Source organism: Opisthocomus hoazin, chromosome 15 (genome assembly GCF_030867145.1).
Source record: "Opisthocomus hoazin isolate bOpiHoa1 chromosome 15, bOpiHoa1.hap1, whole genome shotgun sequence".
Taxonomy (NCBI): domain Eukaryota; kingdom Metazoa; phylum Chordata; class Aves; order Opisthocomiformes; family Opisthocomidae; genus Opisthocomus; species Opisthocomus hoazin.
Genome location: NC_134428.1, coordinates 24756547 through 24771542, shown reverse-complemented (window position 1 = coordinate 24771542; position 14996 = coordinate 24756547). Strand labels below are relative to the sequence as shown.

Genomic DNA, 14996 nt, shown 5'->3' with positions numbered 1-14996 from the left:
CGGCGCTGTGCTACAGGTGTGTGCAGCTGGAGAAGCAAATTCATACAAAAAATGCTATTTTTCTTCCGCAACATGTTGTGCTTTCTTTTTGCCGCGTGATTTGCAGTCTCCTGGACCACGCTGCTCTTGCACAGAGGTGCTTGTCTCTGGGCCACAGCCGCTTTCCCAGCAAGGCTCTCCAAACGCACTTTTGAGAACAAAGTGGTGGTCAGGATCTGGCTCCCGCAAGTGGAAGCATTTAACTTCGGTGCTTGCACGTACGTAAAAAAATAGTCCATCTGTTTTTGTTAGAAATGAGTCAGTTCTGTGCAACCTTCGAAAACGGTAAGTTTTGATGTGTGCGGGGGGAGTGGTTTCTTAATTACATTTTACAACTTGATCACCCCATCGACTGGAAAGAGAACTCGCTGTCACGCAGGCTGGTAGGGAGCGTTAGATCAGCTGGAGTTCGGAGACGGGAAAAGTTACACAGCCAGGCTTTTTGACAGCTGGAAATATTTAAAAACTCCAACTGTTGCACTGCGTTATGTAGGTAATGGTACTTTTGCAGTTAGATTTCTATTAAAAATATATTTAAATCGGTAAAAGTAAAGACGAGTTTACCGGTTATCTTTACCAATGAGCTTCTTTATTCTTGATCTTTTGTATTATTTTACATTTAGAAGTATATTTAAAGCTCAGTTTAGGAAAAAACAATCTGCCAAGCATCTGGCACGCTTCCCGCCGCATTCCGCCCCTTGGAGAGGGAGGGAAAGCAATCCTCATTTAATTTGCACATTTGAAAAACGCACGGAGGAATCGTGAAACTAATCTAAAAAGCAAACATCTTTTTGTTATAGAACACCCCAAGGAGAGAAATTCGTTCTGCAGCTGTAATTGTTGATTTACTGTTACGCACGCATCTTTGATTTTACATAGCATGGCTGAGCTTTAGCTCCTACATCACCGTTTCAACGGTTTGATTTGAAATTTTTACTTCAAGGCAATACGCTGGCAAAGCTCAGAGCATCGGCAGGACAGCAGAGCACACAGCGGACAGCCAGCCCAGCTCCCCTCCCCGGCTGGCCGGCACGCCGTCTCCATCAACAGTTCCACGGTGCAGCTCCGGTACCACCCGTCAGCCCCACGCCGGGTCGGGCTCCAGGTCCGCAGCCCCAGCGGAGGCTGAAGCCCCCATGGAAGGGGGCTGTTTGAGTCCAACGCCTTTCGAGCTCACGGGTTGCGTGTCTTCGATGCGTGGCAGTCCGTCAGACGCTTGGGCGGGGGAAGCGCTCGACGTACAGGACAGGCTCTGTGCCTCTCGGTTCACCAGATGCTCCCAGGAGAGCCTCCTCCTGCGCAGCCCAGCTCCCCGTTAGGAGCCACGCGTTTGCTGCGTCACCTTGAACCGCATGGAGAGGACGTTGGTTATCCCGGCCTCTATCACATCGTCGGGCTGCACAGACCCAACTCCTTTGGGAGAGCCCGTCAGAATCAAGTCCCCTTCTTCCAGGGTGAATATTTCGCTGATGTAGCTGATCAGGTAAGGGATGGAGAAGATCATCGAGGAGGTCTCCCCCTCCTGCCTCAGCTCCCCGTTCACCCTGAGCCAGATCTTCAGCTTGTGAGGGTCGGGGATCTCCTCCTTGGGCACGAAGTCGCTGACCGGGCACGACGATCCGAAGCCCTTGGCCAAGGTCCAGGGCAGCCCCTTCTTCTTGCACTCCTCCTGCGTGTCCCTGGCCGTCATGTCCAAGCACAGCACGTAGCCCGCCACGTGCTCCATGGCGGCCTCCCGCGCCACGGCCCGCGCTCTCCTCCCCACCACCACTCCCAGCTCCACTTCGTGGTGCAGCTTGCTGCAGTAGTAGGGCCGGACGACGGGCGAGCCTTCGCGCACGTAGGCCGAGGAAGGCTTGAGGAAGAAGAGAGGCTCGGGGGGCGGCTCGCTCCCCATCTCCTCGGCGTGCTCGGCGTAGTTGCGCCCCACGCAGACGATGTTCCTGCCCCACTCCCAGAAGCGGGACAGCGGCCTGCGGGCCGCCATGACCGCGCTGCCCTTGGGCCGGGCCCGCAGCCGCGCAGCCGCCACCTCCCCCGGCTGAGGGACCCGCCCGGCCCCGCCGACCGCCGCCGGGGGAAGGAGGGGGCCGGGCGGGCGCAGCGCCGCCCCCGCCGCGCACCGGGGCCTTCCCGCCTCCCCGGGGCCGGCCGCGGGGCGGGGAGCGAAGGTAACCGGGCCTGGGCGGCGGGCGGGGCTGCGCCGCACCATGCTCGGCGGGGGCTGGCGGGGCCTGGGCACCGCCCTGGCAGCCGGGGCCCTGCTCCGAGCCGGTACGTGCGGCGAGCGGCGCCGGGGCTGCTCCCCGCGGGGGGCCGGGCCGGGGGCGAGCGGGGACCGGGCCCCGCGGGGAGGGGGGCGGCTGCCGGCACCCGGCCGGGGCCGGGGGGAGGGCCTGGCCGCGGGGCCGGGGCGGGCTCGGCCCGGCGGGAGCTCGGCGGCGGTTCCTCGCTTCCCGGCTCCGGGGCGAGCCCGGGTTTGTAAGCGGGGCCGCAGCCCCGAGCAGGTCGGGGTCTGCTCGGTCAGAGCTTGGCTCTTCGCCCCCGGGGGCGGCCGGGGCTCCCGGGGCGCCGGGGAGGGGACCGGGGGGCCTGCGGCCGGTGTCCGAGCGGGGTCTGACGGGTGCCAGGCTGTGCTGGCAGCGTCAACAGCAACCCCGGGCTCTAGGTCGAAATCCAGGGCCTGAGTTCCGAAAGCGTCTCCTTGAACCCGGAGCGTGGGCTTCAGCCTGGCCAGAGGCCCTGCGCACCGCTCCAGGCCGGAGACCTGGCCTCGGCCAGCCGGTGTCCACCGGGAGGAACGGCCGGACTGGGAAACCCTGCTGCTGCCCTGGGAGCAGCTGGGTCCGGCCGAGCGCCCGGCAGCTCTGCTGCGGTGCCCGGGCTGCGGGGTGGGTGCTGTGGCTGGGTGCGTGCCCGTCCCGCGCAGCCGTGCTGCCCGCGGCCTCTGCCAGGTCGAGCAGGAGTCACCCGGGGGTGTGGGGCCGGCTCGCTTGGCGTGAGGAGCCGCAGACCTGCTGGGCAGCCAGCAAACATCCCTGCGCAGAGCGCGTGGAAAGGGACTGCCGTGCTCCTTCGGGTGAGGCAACGCAGGGATGCCCGTCTGGGTACGCGCGTGCGGGCGTTTCTGAGTGACAGCCAGGTTTGAAACAGGAATTTTCCATTCTTTTCTGTAATAAAATGAGTAAACCAAAACGCTACGGAGAAAACACGCGTGAAGCACCCCTTTTCGGAGGGAGCCTGCTGTTGAGCTGCGCTGCTGCCTGCTCGCCGTCAGCCTCCTGCACGTACGCGTTCGCCTGGTGGTTTCCCATCTGCACGCCCTCTCCTCTCGGTGACTCACGCTGCGTGGAGGAGCCGCTCCAGAAAGCCGGAGCGTGTGGTGCGGAGGCTGCTGCTCTGCTCTCCCCGGTCCTCTCTGCTTCGGGCATGGAGTCGGGAGGGGCGCGTTATGGAACGGAGCGAAAACGAAGTCAGCGGACATTGACCTCAGCGCAGACCTGAGATGGTCTGTGGTGGTGCTGGGCCAGGGCAGGGGTTGGGCATCATCACCTGGGGGGTTCCTGGAGCAGAGCGGGGTCTGAGCACGCGCCCTGCTCGCACGAGCAGCGCTGGGCCTGCGGGAGAGCCCTTCTGGGCCGCTCGTCGAGAGGTGCAGCTTAGCTGCAGATCACAGAATCACAGAATAGTAGGGGTTGGAAGGGACCTCTGTGGGTCATCTGCAGCCTGCTGGTAGGTGACCCTGCTGTGGGTGACCCTGCTTCGGCAGGGGGTTGGACTAGATGACCCACAGAGGTTCCTTCCACCCCCTGCCATGCTGTGATTCTGTGATTCTATAGGAGTTCAGAATGGGTTTCATACTTCATAGATATTTTCTCATTCCTTTAAGTTACATTTGAGAAAACATTTCCATTTACGCGGCGTAGCTTGTTTGTTTGTTCTGCAAGAATTGTGAATTAAACATGCGGAGAGACTTGGGGATCGTGGCCAAGGTTAGAAATGGTTCATAGGAAGAAAGCGTTTTCAGTGTGTGAATAATTCCTTTGACTGGAAGTTAAGGTTGTGTTTTCTTCTGTCTGTTTGTTTGTTTGTTTGTTTTTCCAGTTAGTGCCTAGCATGCAGACAAACAGGCAGTGCCTGTAGCTCTTGTGACGGATAGCATCCAAAAGAAAAGTGCTTCACGTTAGGGAGCAGTTAAAGAGCCTTTGATACTTTTTTCCCAAGCAAGGAATACTAAGGGGTTTAGTTTGTTTGTTTTGTCCTTTTTTTTTTTTTTTAAAGGACTCTCCTGCTCCAGAGGAACACTCGGCAGGTAGGGACGCTTTTCTCAGTACTGTGTGCCTTCGCCGTCACATACCCAGTGCCTGCCTACGCTGTCGTGCCTTGGGGTTTTCTGTGCAGCGCTGGGTTTTATTTTACTGCCCTCTTCCCTCCTTACTGCCCTCATAGGCGAGAGAGATGGCGGAGGTAGAAGGGACGAAGTCCTGGGCAGGACAGCGGTACCAGAGGGCCGGGTTTGCAGCAGCGGCCGCTGCACGCCCCGGTCGGAGCCTGGCTCTGGGTTCTGCAGCCTCGCTGGCCGGGTGGGTCTGTGGGGCTGCAGGGGGGCTGCCCATGCGGGCTGCACCCGCGCTGTGGGGCCTCTGCTCCCCACGGCGGGCTCTTATCGGGGCAGGGCAGCACTGCCCTGTTTTGGGAGAGTGGAGCAGGTTGATTACGAGCGTGGTGACCCCTCCCTTTGGCACGGACGGAGGCGACCGAGCGTCGGGAGCCTTAGGGCGAGAGTCAGTGGTGAGAAATGAGGCAGCGGCTGAGCCAGCACAGCTCGGACCAACGCGGTCACCTTCGGTGGTGTGCGAGGGCGCTGGGCGTTCAGACAACTGGTTTCTGGTTCGCAGAGACTGGCACCTCTTTCCCTGGTGTGTATGGACCCAGGGCGCAGGGCCCCAGCAATGCAAGACCTTGTCCTCTTCACTCCTTTTTTGTTTTTCTGGCAGAGCCTCGTAGGGCTTGGTTGTTTCTTTACTTACTGCCTATCTGTGAGTTGAACAGTGGAGCCCAGGTTATTTGTATCTGGAATTAGATTTGCTTCTTGGACCTGATTAAACATTTAACCAAAAGCAAATAGCGACGTGATGCTGTTGCATTAAGGTGGCCCGTGAGCAAGAAAACTTGCCCGCAGTGCGTGGCTGGTGCCTGGGCAGGCAGGGAGCCTTGCCTTGCGTGCAGAGAGCCTGTCTTCCCTCCACGCGCTGTGCGGGGTGTGATTTCCCCGAGTAAGGAACCAGATATTTCTGTTGTAGCAGTGTATGTGTTTCTCTATTTCTCTCCCCCAGCTTTTTTGTCTTTTGGCTGTAACGTGGCATTTTGTCCTTATTTTGCAAAGTCACTGTCCCAGGCTGACCTTTGCCTGGCTGTTCCCTCTCCGTTCTGCTTTTCTGCCCCTTGAAATCTTGTCTCCAATGATACAGCACTTTCCCTGCATGAGCACATCTCTGGGAGCAAAGTGTCCCACCCCACTTTGGGGCAGCTGTAGGGCACCGAGAGCCTCCCGCGCCATGGGGCACAAGGTGACACAGCCAGGCACTGAGGCTTTGTCCCGTGGTGGCCTCTCTCTTCCTCCTCTGAAGGAGGAAGGCTGGGCTGTCCATACCCTGCCTTCTCTGGGGCTGGGGGACCTGCTGTGCTCTGTCCCCCTTGTTCCCCTCCCTGGGCTAACCTGAGGTTCGACTGTTTTGGGGTCCCCAGGTCCAGCGCAGCTGCGAGCTGTCTTCCTGCACACGGAGCACGAGCGGAGGAAGTTGAAGACGGTCACGCAAGCCGACATGAAGGTGGAATCACTCCCAGCCCTCACAGACAACTACATGTACCTCCTCATCGACGAGGAGACGAAGGAGGCTGCGATAGTCGATCCTGTGCAGCCCCAGAAGGTAACGCCGTGTGAGCAGGGCGCTCACCACTGCGGGTCTGGGAGATCTGGCCAGGCTGCCACATCACAGAATCACAGAATCACAGAATAGTAGGGGTTGGAAGGGACCTCTGTGGGTCATCTAGTCCAACCGCCTGCCGAAGCAGGGTCACCTACAGCAGGCCGCACAGGACCTTGTCCAGGCGGGTCTGGAATATCTCCAGAGAAGGAGACTCCACAACCTCCCTGGGCAGCCTGTTCCAGGGCTCCGTCACCCTCAGAGGGAAGAAGTTCCTCCTCATGTTCAGACGTCCACGAGAGCGTTAGTGACACGCTGGCTTGTGCGTGGGGGAGAGGCAGGAGACGCTGGCCACGCGTCGGTGCGGACAGGGCTTCACGGGCAGGCTGCTTCTGGGCTGAGGTGGCTCGTCCCTGACGATCACGTTGTTGACCTGATTTGGTTTTTTTGCCCGTAGTTCGATGTAGCGCAGAAAAGAGGAGATGGGACTGAGGGCTTGGTCGTGCCTAGCTGGATCAGGGAACCTCGTGTCCTGATCTGTGACTGCGACCTGGAGAGGGATGAGCTCTCTGCAGAGCTGCTGCTGTGGCTCTCAAACCCTGGAGCAGCTGTGTCCGGGTTAGCCCAGGCACCGGGCGTGCTGCGAAGTCGTTTCAGGGGAGTTGTAACGCTCTTGCTGTGCCCTGTGCCTGCAGGTTTTGGATGCGGTCAAAAAGCACGGCGTGAAGCTGACCACCGTCCTGACCACACATCATCACTGGTAACTGTCTGCTGTAGTGGGATCCCTCTCCCCTCTGCATAAACACCAGCAGTCAAGAATTGTTGCTTCTCTGGATCGAGTTGGTCTTCTCTAAGCAGGAGCTTAGCTGTGAGGAGAGGGATCAGAGCTCAGGAAGCGTTCTCTTGGGCTTGATGTGACCGGATGCGTTGTCTGGGGTGCAAGCCCTGTGTGTCAGTGCCTTTAACTTGTAAAACGCTGACTTCTTCCAGGTGCCTGGTGAAATAAATGTGTGTGAAGGTAGCTGTGGAGCGCGGGAGGGAGCACCCTCACCCCGAGGTGCTAGGACATGCCTGTGAGGCGTGCTGCTCGCAGTCAGCGCTTGCGGGAGGATTACCTGCGTTGCAGATTAACTCTGCCAGGGCTGTGAAGATGAATGATTTGCTTTAGGAGTTTTGCAGGGCTGAACCAGAGTAACCTCTGCTGTGGGTCGTGCTGGAGCCACCTCTGTGGCTGGAGAGCCAGCCCTGAGCTGGCAGGACCAGCACCACAAGCAATTGGTGAGCTGTTTGGACATCTGTGTGCGTGCTCCACGATGCCTTGTGGGACGCTGAATTACACATGTCCCAGTTATCCCAGTCTCTACCCGCCCTAGTTACTGGAGACCTGGCTGTGAGCCCTTGAGGCTGTTGTTTCCCGATGAAGTTTGAGCTTGTAGGGACTTGTGCCCCACTCTCACTGCCTCAGTTACTGGAGAAATTGTCTCCACCCATGCTGATATGGCATGTCCTGTGATATGAGGACAGTGTCAGATACTGGGAGAACAGCTGATCGGAAATGGGCACCTGGAGGTTACCACTGCAGTCTGAGTTACGATAAATTTGTCTTCATCCCTGCCCCAATCCATGTTTCTGACCTTGCAGGGACCATGCTGGAGGAAATGAGAAGCTCGTAAAGATGGAGACGGGGTTGCGCGTGTATGGGGGAGACAGCAGAGTTGGAGCGCTGACGCAGAAAGTGTCTCACCTGACATCGCTCAAGGTAAAGGCAGTGAGCTGTGGGACGGGGCTGGGGGCATCTCCTGTTCGTGTGACAGCTTTAAGGCTGGACCCGTGCTGTCCAGCTGGAGTTAACGTTGTGGTCACCGCTCTTTTACCGTGTAGCATCTCTTGGATGTAGCTGATAGTTTCAGTCCAGCGTTCGCCCTTTTCGAGCCCTGTGACCGCAGCCCCTCTGTCTTGCTGTGGCCGGTGGTATGGCACTGGTGAGAACGTTGGCGTGGCTCAGCCGCCTGCCTGGCCTGGGGCGTGCTGGCCGTCCCTGCGCTCCCTGACAGCTGCCTTAGCTGGGGCGGGCAGAGCCGACGTGGGAAGGGACAGGCCCGTGCCCTGCGTAGAGCCCGGTTAGCACCGAACGAGTGCAAGGGGCCCTCTGTGAGCGAAGGCTGGCGCGGGGGTGAGGAGAAGGTGGGCCAGCAGTGCTAGCTGCCCGCATTGCTTTTCCAGAGCTGAAGCAGCAAACCTCGTTGGAACTTGGCTCTGTTTACAGGCGAGCTGGCAGATGACGTGAACTGCTGCGAGGTGTGCAGGCTGGCATGAATGTCACTGCTAGGCTTGTGGTGCGTCTGGGGGGGCAGCGGCGAAGAAGGGAGCACAGAAATCAGAGAATCACAGAATGTTCGGGTTGGAAGGGACCTCTGTGGGTCCCCCAGCCCAACCCCCTGCCCAAGCAGGGTCACCCAGAGCAGGCTGCACAGCACCGCGGCCAGGCGGGGCTGGAATATCTCCAGAGAAGGAGACTCCACAGCCTCCCTGGGCAGCCTGGGCCAGGGCTCCGTCACCCTCAGAGGGAAGAAGTTCTTCCTCGGGTTCAGCTGGAGCTTCCTCTGCTTCAGTTTGTGCCCGTTGCCCCTTGTCCTGTCGCTGGGCACCACTGGAAAGAGTCTGGCCCCATCCTCCTGACCCCCACCCTGCAGATATTTAGAGGCATTTCTAAGGTCCCCTCGCAGCCTTCTCTTCTCCAGGCTGAACAAGCCCAGCTCCCTCAGCCTCTCCTCGTAGGAGAGATGCTCCAGTCCCCTCCTCATCCTCGTAGCCCTCCGCTGGACTCTCTCCAGTAGCTCCTCATCTTTCTTGAACTGGGGAGCCCAGCACTGGACACAGCATTGCAGATGGGGCCTCCCCAGGGCAGAGCAGAGGGGGAGGAGAACCTCCCTCGACCTACTGGCCACACTCCTCCTCATGCATCCTAGGATCCCATTCGCTTTCTTGGCAGCCAGGGCACACTGCTATATAACTATATAACTATATAACTATATAACTATATAACTATATAACTATATAAATATATACATATATAAATATATACATATATAAATATATACATATATAAATTATAAATAGGTGGGGAGGTGTGTGAATTGGGGCTGTGGGGGAAGCACCGCCTTGGCCTCATGAACGTGTTTAATCCTTCCCTTTTCCTGAGTGTCATCCACTGCTCCCCTTCAGCTTCATTTTTATTTGCAGCCTTTTACGCCTGATTAACTTCGTGTAGGATTTCGTGTTGCCCTGGATCTGTTTGCTCTTGCTGCCAGCCAGACGCGGAGTCCCTCTGCATGTAAATGAACGGATCTGGCAGTTCTCTTTGTCACAGCACCTGCTAGGAGGAAGCAGCTCCCCTCCAAGTCCCTGCAGTAAAACTCTCTAGCTGGACTCTCCCAGGAGCAGAGACGATGTTTACTCGCCGGCTACGTGAGAATTTCCCTATCGGACTGCTAGACCGCCGTAATGGTTGCAATTCTCTTCTAACCATACAAATGCCAGCAAGCAGGAGGTTAAGCTCTAGTCTTCTGCCTTCTCCTCAGGTGGGATCTCTTAACGTGAAATGCCTCTGTACGCCGTGTCACACTTCTGGACACATCTGTTATTATGTGACCAAGCCAAACAGCTCCGAGCCGCCTGCTGTCTTTACAGGTGAGGAGGCGGGAGGTTGCCTTGCCGGCCGGCCGTGTTGTAAAGGAAGGAGCTGCTGCTCCGCCTGTGCGCTCCGGACTCTGGGTGCTCGTTCCTCCCTGACTGCCAGAGCCGCTGGTTAACGTCCTCCTCGTGACCCCTCACCCAGTGCTACCAAGTGGTAACTGCAGGTGAAACCCCTCTGGGTTTGTAAACTGTTGCTGGACACCCTGCAAGCAACATCAGGAGCGAGCCCCGGATGAGTCACAGAATCCCAGCATGGCAGGGGTTGGCAGGGCCCTCTGTGGGTCCCCCAGCCCAACCCCCTGCCCAAGCAGGGTCACCCAGAGCAGGCTGCACAGCACCGCGGCCAGGCGGGTCTGGAATATCTCCAGAGAAGGAGACTCCACAGCCTCCCTGGGCAGCCTGGGCCAGTGCTAGAGTCCTGCATCTGGCGTTTTGTTCCTTCAAACGAGAGCTGTTCCCTTACTGTCTCAGGCCAAACGGTGGCTGATTCCAAAACCTGCTGCTTTTCCGTGTCTCTGTCCTCGTGTCTGTAACAAAACGGAGAGAAGAGAGAACAGGGGAGTATGAGAGGGCTGGCGCTCCATCTCTGGTAGCCAGGTTCTGGATCCCATTCTGGAGAGCAGGGTTCCCCTGCCCTGAGACTGCGCCCGCTCTCCCCGGCCTGCCACGTCGTCCCGCTCCCGACGGGCGTTCTCCGGAGCGTGCACCAGCTGATGTGGGGGAGCAGTAACGGCTTAAGATTAAGATTTTAGGGGGCACCGGGGAGAAAATGCAGACTCAGCTTTGTTCAGCTTCGTAGCAAAGAGAACAAGCGATCCTGGTCCACGCTAGAAGGGACGGGAGGGGACAGCAGGCTGCCCACGGGTGGGGAAGCGCCGGCGTGGTTTGTCGGCCAGGCTGTGGGGTTCCCTGCGTCGTTAGAAGCTGCGTTTGCCGCGTGGGTTTACGTAGCACTGAGCCCAGCCTGGCTCCCCCGTGCCTCCTGCTGAGCTGCAGCGAGGACAGCCATGGTGGGACTGCGCCCTCGGGGACCGCGGGTCGGTGTCACCAGCCTCGTCCGGTCCTGACGCCGTGTCAACGCCTCCCTTGCAGGTGACACGCTGTTCGTGGCCGGCTGCGGGAAATTCTTCGAGGGAACCCCGGAGGAGATGTACAGAGCGCTGATTGAGATTCTGGGCGGCCTGGACCCCAAAACGGTACGAACCTCTCCGTCTGCGCGGGAGTGAGCTGGCCAGGAGCTCCTAGAGACATCAAAGAAACCGGCTGCCTACTAATACTGCCCTTCAAAGCGAGGATTTCTCCTGTGTTGAAGGAGTGGATGCTTACCTCGGGAGCTGTCTTTGATGCTGGAGTCCTCTGGGAAGGAAAATACCGACCCCAAATACGTTTGTGCTTTGGGGGGAAAGAGTAGGGGCTGCTTGTTAAAGGCTGGCGAGGTGCGGTGCCTGGGCGCTTTCGTCAGGCTTGCCGACGAATTGGGAGGTGGCACTGGCGGGTCCCAGCCCTGGCAGGTCCCAGCCCTGGCGGGTCCCAGCCCTGGCGGGTCCCAGCCCTGGCAGGTCCCAGCCCTGGCAGGTCCCAGCCCTGGCGGGTCCCAGCCCTGGCGGGTCCCAGCCCTGGCGGGTCCCAGCCCTGGCGGGTCCCAGCCCTGGCAGGTCCCAGCCCTGGCAGGTCCCAGCCCTGGCAGGTCCCAGCCCTGGCGGGTCCCAGCCCTGGCAGGTCCCAGCCCTGGCGGGTCCCAGCCCTGGCTGACCGCTCCGGGCGCTCCTCCTGCGCGTGTCCCCGGTGGAGAGCATCGCGTGTCCCGGGGGTTGGCTCTGTTCCCGCCGTACCGTGACAGTGATGATGGTACCCAGCACTCCACCTTGGGGCCTTCAGAGTTACCCAGTGTCACTCTCCCTTTCCCTTCCTAGAGAGTTTACTGCGGGCACGAATACACGATCAACAATCTTAAGTTTGCTCGACACGTTGAGCCCAATAATGTCGCTATCCAGGAGAAGCTTGCTTGGGCCAAGGTGAGCTGGTTCCTTTCCCTAGACTGATGCATTCATGGAGGCCGAGCCTCTCTGAGGAGGCCGGGGAGAGGAGATGATGTTGGGGAGAAAGAGAAGCCGAGGGACTGGAGTTGAGAGCCAGGAGCTGTGGTGTGTCCAGGGGAGCGATGTCTTGGGGAACAGGGTTTGTGTGCGGCCCGGAGAAGAGGGTTTGCTCTCTGGTGGAGATGTCACCCTCCCTGGAAACTTCTTGGTGTAATTACAGGCCGATGCTGCGTCTGCCTGGGAGGGTCAGCTCTGTCCCAGGTCGCTCTGTGTGTCCCTCGGTGCTCGTCTGTCCGGCTGTGTGCGTGGCCCTGGGCAGGGCCCGGCCTGAGGAGCAGCTCGGGCAGTTGGGTGCAGCCCTAACCCCACGGGGTTAATACACGGGACGCTTCTGGTTCACCGAAACCTTCCTCCCTGAGCAGAAACCTCTCCCTTGTTACAGGCAAAGTACGACAGTGGAGAGCCAACCATACCCTCCACCATCGCAGAAGAGTTTACGTACAACCCCTTCATGCGAGTGAGGTACGGAGGAGACGCGGGGGTGGGATGGTCCTTGTGTTTGGAGGGGGGATGTGGGAGGGAGGTCTCCAAAAAAAGAGCCACAAGCGGGAATTGCTCTCCTGCCTAGCGCATTCCTGTTGGGATGCTGTCCATAACCTCCTGAAAACATCTGCCAGCCAAGGATGAGTACAGCAGAGGGCAGTTGCTGTCCTGGCAGAAGCTTGCTGCAGGGAGATGTGAAGGGTTGTGGTTTTGAGGAGCTACTGGAGAGAGTCCAGCGGAGGGCTACGAGGATGAGGAGGGGACTGGAGCATCTCTCCTCCGAGGAGAGGCTGAGGGAGCTGGGCTTGTTCAGCCTGGAGAAGAGAAGGCTGAGAGGGGACCTTAGAAATGCCTCTAAATATCTGCAGGGTGGGGGTCAGGAGGATGGGGCCAGACTCTTTCCAGTGGTGCCCAGCGACAGGACAAGGGGCAATGGGCACAAACCGAAGCAGAGGAAGCTCCAGCTGAACATGAGGAAGAACTTCTTCCCTCTGAGGGTGACGGAGCCCTGGCCCAGGCTGCCCAGGGAGGCTGTGGAGTCTCCTTCTCTGGAGATATTCCAGCCCCGCCTGGCCGCGGTGCTGTGCCCCCTGCTCTGGGTGACCCTGCTTGGGCAGGGGGTTGGGCTGGGTGACCCACAGAGGGCCCTGCCAACCCCTGCCATGCTGGGATCCTGGGATTCTGTGAGCATCCCTGCCAGGGCTGACGTCCCTGACTCAGGAGACAGAACAAGCTTCGCGCTGTAATTACGTTCCTTCGTCAGGCAGAGTTTGGCGGACGGGCGCAGCCCAAGGCGCTGTGCACGGCCCGAGAGCGTTTGCGATTTCCTCTTGCCAGGGAGCGTTTAAGCCAGGGGAGCTGAGAAGCCCGTGCCAAAGCCCCGAATCTTTGATCTCAAGCACAACATTTCCCCTCGACGCGGGCGAAACGTGGCGGTGGTGACTTCGTGGAGGAGATGTTTATCTTGCAGCCTCTGCATTGGCTGTGCCTGGTGTTCCTTCCTGGCAGGGAGAAGACGGTTCAGCAGCACGCGGGGGAGACCGACCCCATCCGAACGATGGGGGCCATCAGAAGGGAGAAGGATAACTTCCGGGTCCCAAAGGACTGAGCACGCTGCCTGCATCACTTTAACGTCCGTTTAAGTGTAATTTAGCCTATTCAGATGTTTTAGGAGTTGAACCTTCTGTTGTTGGTTGAGACAGTCGTATTTAGGGTTTTATTTTGTTTTAGTTAAGGAAAAAAAAAAAAGCACTTTGCCCTTGTTGAGATGTTCTACAACATATTTATATTATGATGAAGAATATTTATCCTTCTGTTGCTGGCTCTCAAACTGTCACGTGTGTCACAGGCAGATCGTTTTACCAGTGTTGGTCCGTGGCTCAGAGTCTGGGGCAGGGAAGGCTCAGACCGTGAGCTCTAGGAAAAAAATCTCCTGCCATTTGTGTAGGAACCCGACGCCAACGCAGGCAGCGGGACCGGGGCCCGAGACGTCTGCGTGTGGAGCGGAGACGGAATGCGTAGCTACGTTGCCAGCTGAAGGGTGAAACTGTACTTCGTGCTGCTATTGCCTAAGTCTGTTGCTTCTGGCTCCATTAAAACCAGTTCCTGGTGACAGGCCTGCTCTGCCCTCGCCAGTTCAGCTCTTAGCGTGCGGCGTGCGCGGTGACCTGGCCCTGGGGAGGGCACGCGGGGACCGTCCCGTTTCTCTCTGACGTTCCTTGTCGTGGGCAGCCGGAGCTGTCCCGGGCGCGGGCATTGCGCTGTCGTACCCTTCCCCTCCGACCGTACGCCCGTTGCGGGTGCCTGCTTACGGCTCTGACGCGTGGTCTGGGCGCCGCTTGCGTTCGTACCGCACGACCCGAGAAGGGATTTGTCTGCCGGTGCCGAATCCTGCGAAGAAGCCGCTTCCCGGCCGCGGCGAGGCTCCTCCAGCACCTGCCCACAGCCAGAAGAGCTGCTCCGGACCTCGCCAGGAGTAACGTGTGGTGTCAGGAGGCTGAGGGAGCTGGGCTTGTTCAGCCTGGAGAAGAGAAGGCTGAGAGGGGACCTTAGAAATGCCTCTAAATATCTGCAGGGTGGGGGTCAGGAGGACGGGGCCAGACTCTGTCCAGTGGTGCCCAGCGACAGGACAAGGGGCAACGGGCACAAACTGAAGCAGAGGAAGCTCCAGCTGAACCCGAGGAAGAACTTCTTCCCTCTGAGGGTGACGGAGCCCTGGCCCAGGCTGCCCAGGGAGGCTGTGGAGTCTCCTTCTCTGGAGATATTCCAGCCCCGCCTGGCCACGGTGCTGTGCCCCCTGCTCTGGGTGACCCTGCTTGGGGAGGGGGTTCGGCTGGGTGACCCACAGAGGGCCCTGCTAACCCCACCATGCTGGGATTCTGGGATTCTCCAAACACGTTTTGCAGCTAAAACTGGCGAAAAACCCTCAAAACGCTTTTGGTTCCAGTTCCTCTCCCCACCGGCGTCGGTCGCCGGCTACGCCGTGGCATGGCGGCGGGCGAGCGGCCTGCGGCGTGGCACCCAATCTTTATTGGCTTCGAAAAGGTGGATTTTACGAAATTCGGCGAGAAAAACAGTGGCTGAACCGCGACGGCCTCCTGAACGCCGGCCGCCCGTGAGACTGCATTTTTTTGCCTCATAATTTGATTTATTGATATTTTTGGGGGGCTAACGATGGTCGTTGGCCACCTGGACCCCTCTCGGGGGGCAGCGGGGGCGATTCGGGGTGCGGGGGGGGGGGCCCCGCAGCCGG

At 59.0% G+C, this 14996-nt stretch overlaps 2 protein-coding genes across 3 annotated transcripts; one reads left to right on the top strand and one right to left on the bottom strand.

Moving 5' to 3' along the window:
- Positions 1 to 217: 217 nt before the first annotated feature.
- FAHD1 (fumarylacetoacetate hydrolase domain containing 1) lies at positions 218 to 2130 on the bottom strand. The gene has a single exon (XM_075436004.1). It carries the CDS (start codon positions 2024 to 2026, stop codon positions 1355 to 1357), a length of 672 nt encoding a protein of 223 aa, XP_075292119.1. The 5' UTR covers positions 2027 to 2130; the 3' UTR covers positions 218 to 1354.
- On the top strand, positions 2111 to 13856 carry LOC104330728 (hydroxyacylglutathione hydrolase, mitochondrial). 2 transcript variants are annotated; one of them, XM_075436002.1, is made up of 9 exons: positions 2111 to 2210; positions 5788 to 5969; positions 6662 to 6726; positions 7608 to 7725; positions 9548 to 9656; positions 10755 to 10858; positions 11576 to 11677; positions 12144 to 12223; positions 13253 to 13856. In XM_075436002.1, exons 2-9 carry the CDS (start codon positions 5865 to 5867, stop codon positions 13350 to 13352), a joined length of 783 nt encoding a protein of 260 aa, XP_075292117.1. In that variant the 5' UTR covers positions 2111 to 2210; positions 5788 to 5864; the 3' UTR covers positions 13353 to 13856. The 2 variants fall into 2 exon arrangements, with proteins under 2 accessions (XP_075292117.1, XP_075292118.1); XM_075436003.1 differs by lacking the exon at positions 2111 to 2210 and adding an exon at positions 2217 to 2313.
- The last annotated feature ends 1140 nt before the right edge of the window (positions 13857 to 14996 follow it).

Excerpts from the sequence above, each read along its gene's own strand:
- FAHD1 (XM_075436004.1), bottom strand. The coding sequence starts at position 2,026 with ATGGCGGCCCGCAGGCCGCTGTCCCGCTTCTGGGAGTGGGGCAGGAAC.
- LOC104330728 (XM_075436003.1), top strand. The coding sequence starts at position 2,250 with ATGCTCGGCGGGGGCTGGCGGGGCCTGGGCACCGCCCTGGCAGCCGGG. Across the intron at positions 6,727-7,607 it reads CTGACCACACATCATCACTG|GGACCATGCTGGAGGAAATG; the intron begins GTAACTGTCTGC and ends CTGACCTTGCAG. Across the intron at positions 12,224-13,252 it reads AACCCCTTCATGCGAGTGAG|GGAGAAGACGGTTCAGCAGC; the intron begins GTACGGAGGAGA and ends CCTTCCTGGCAG.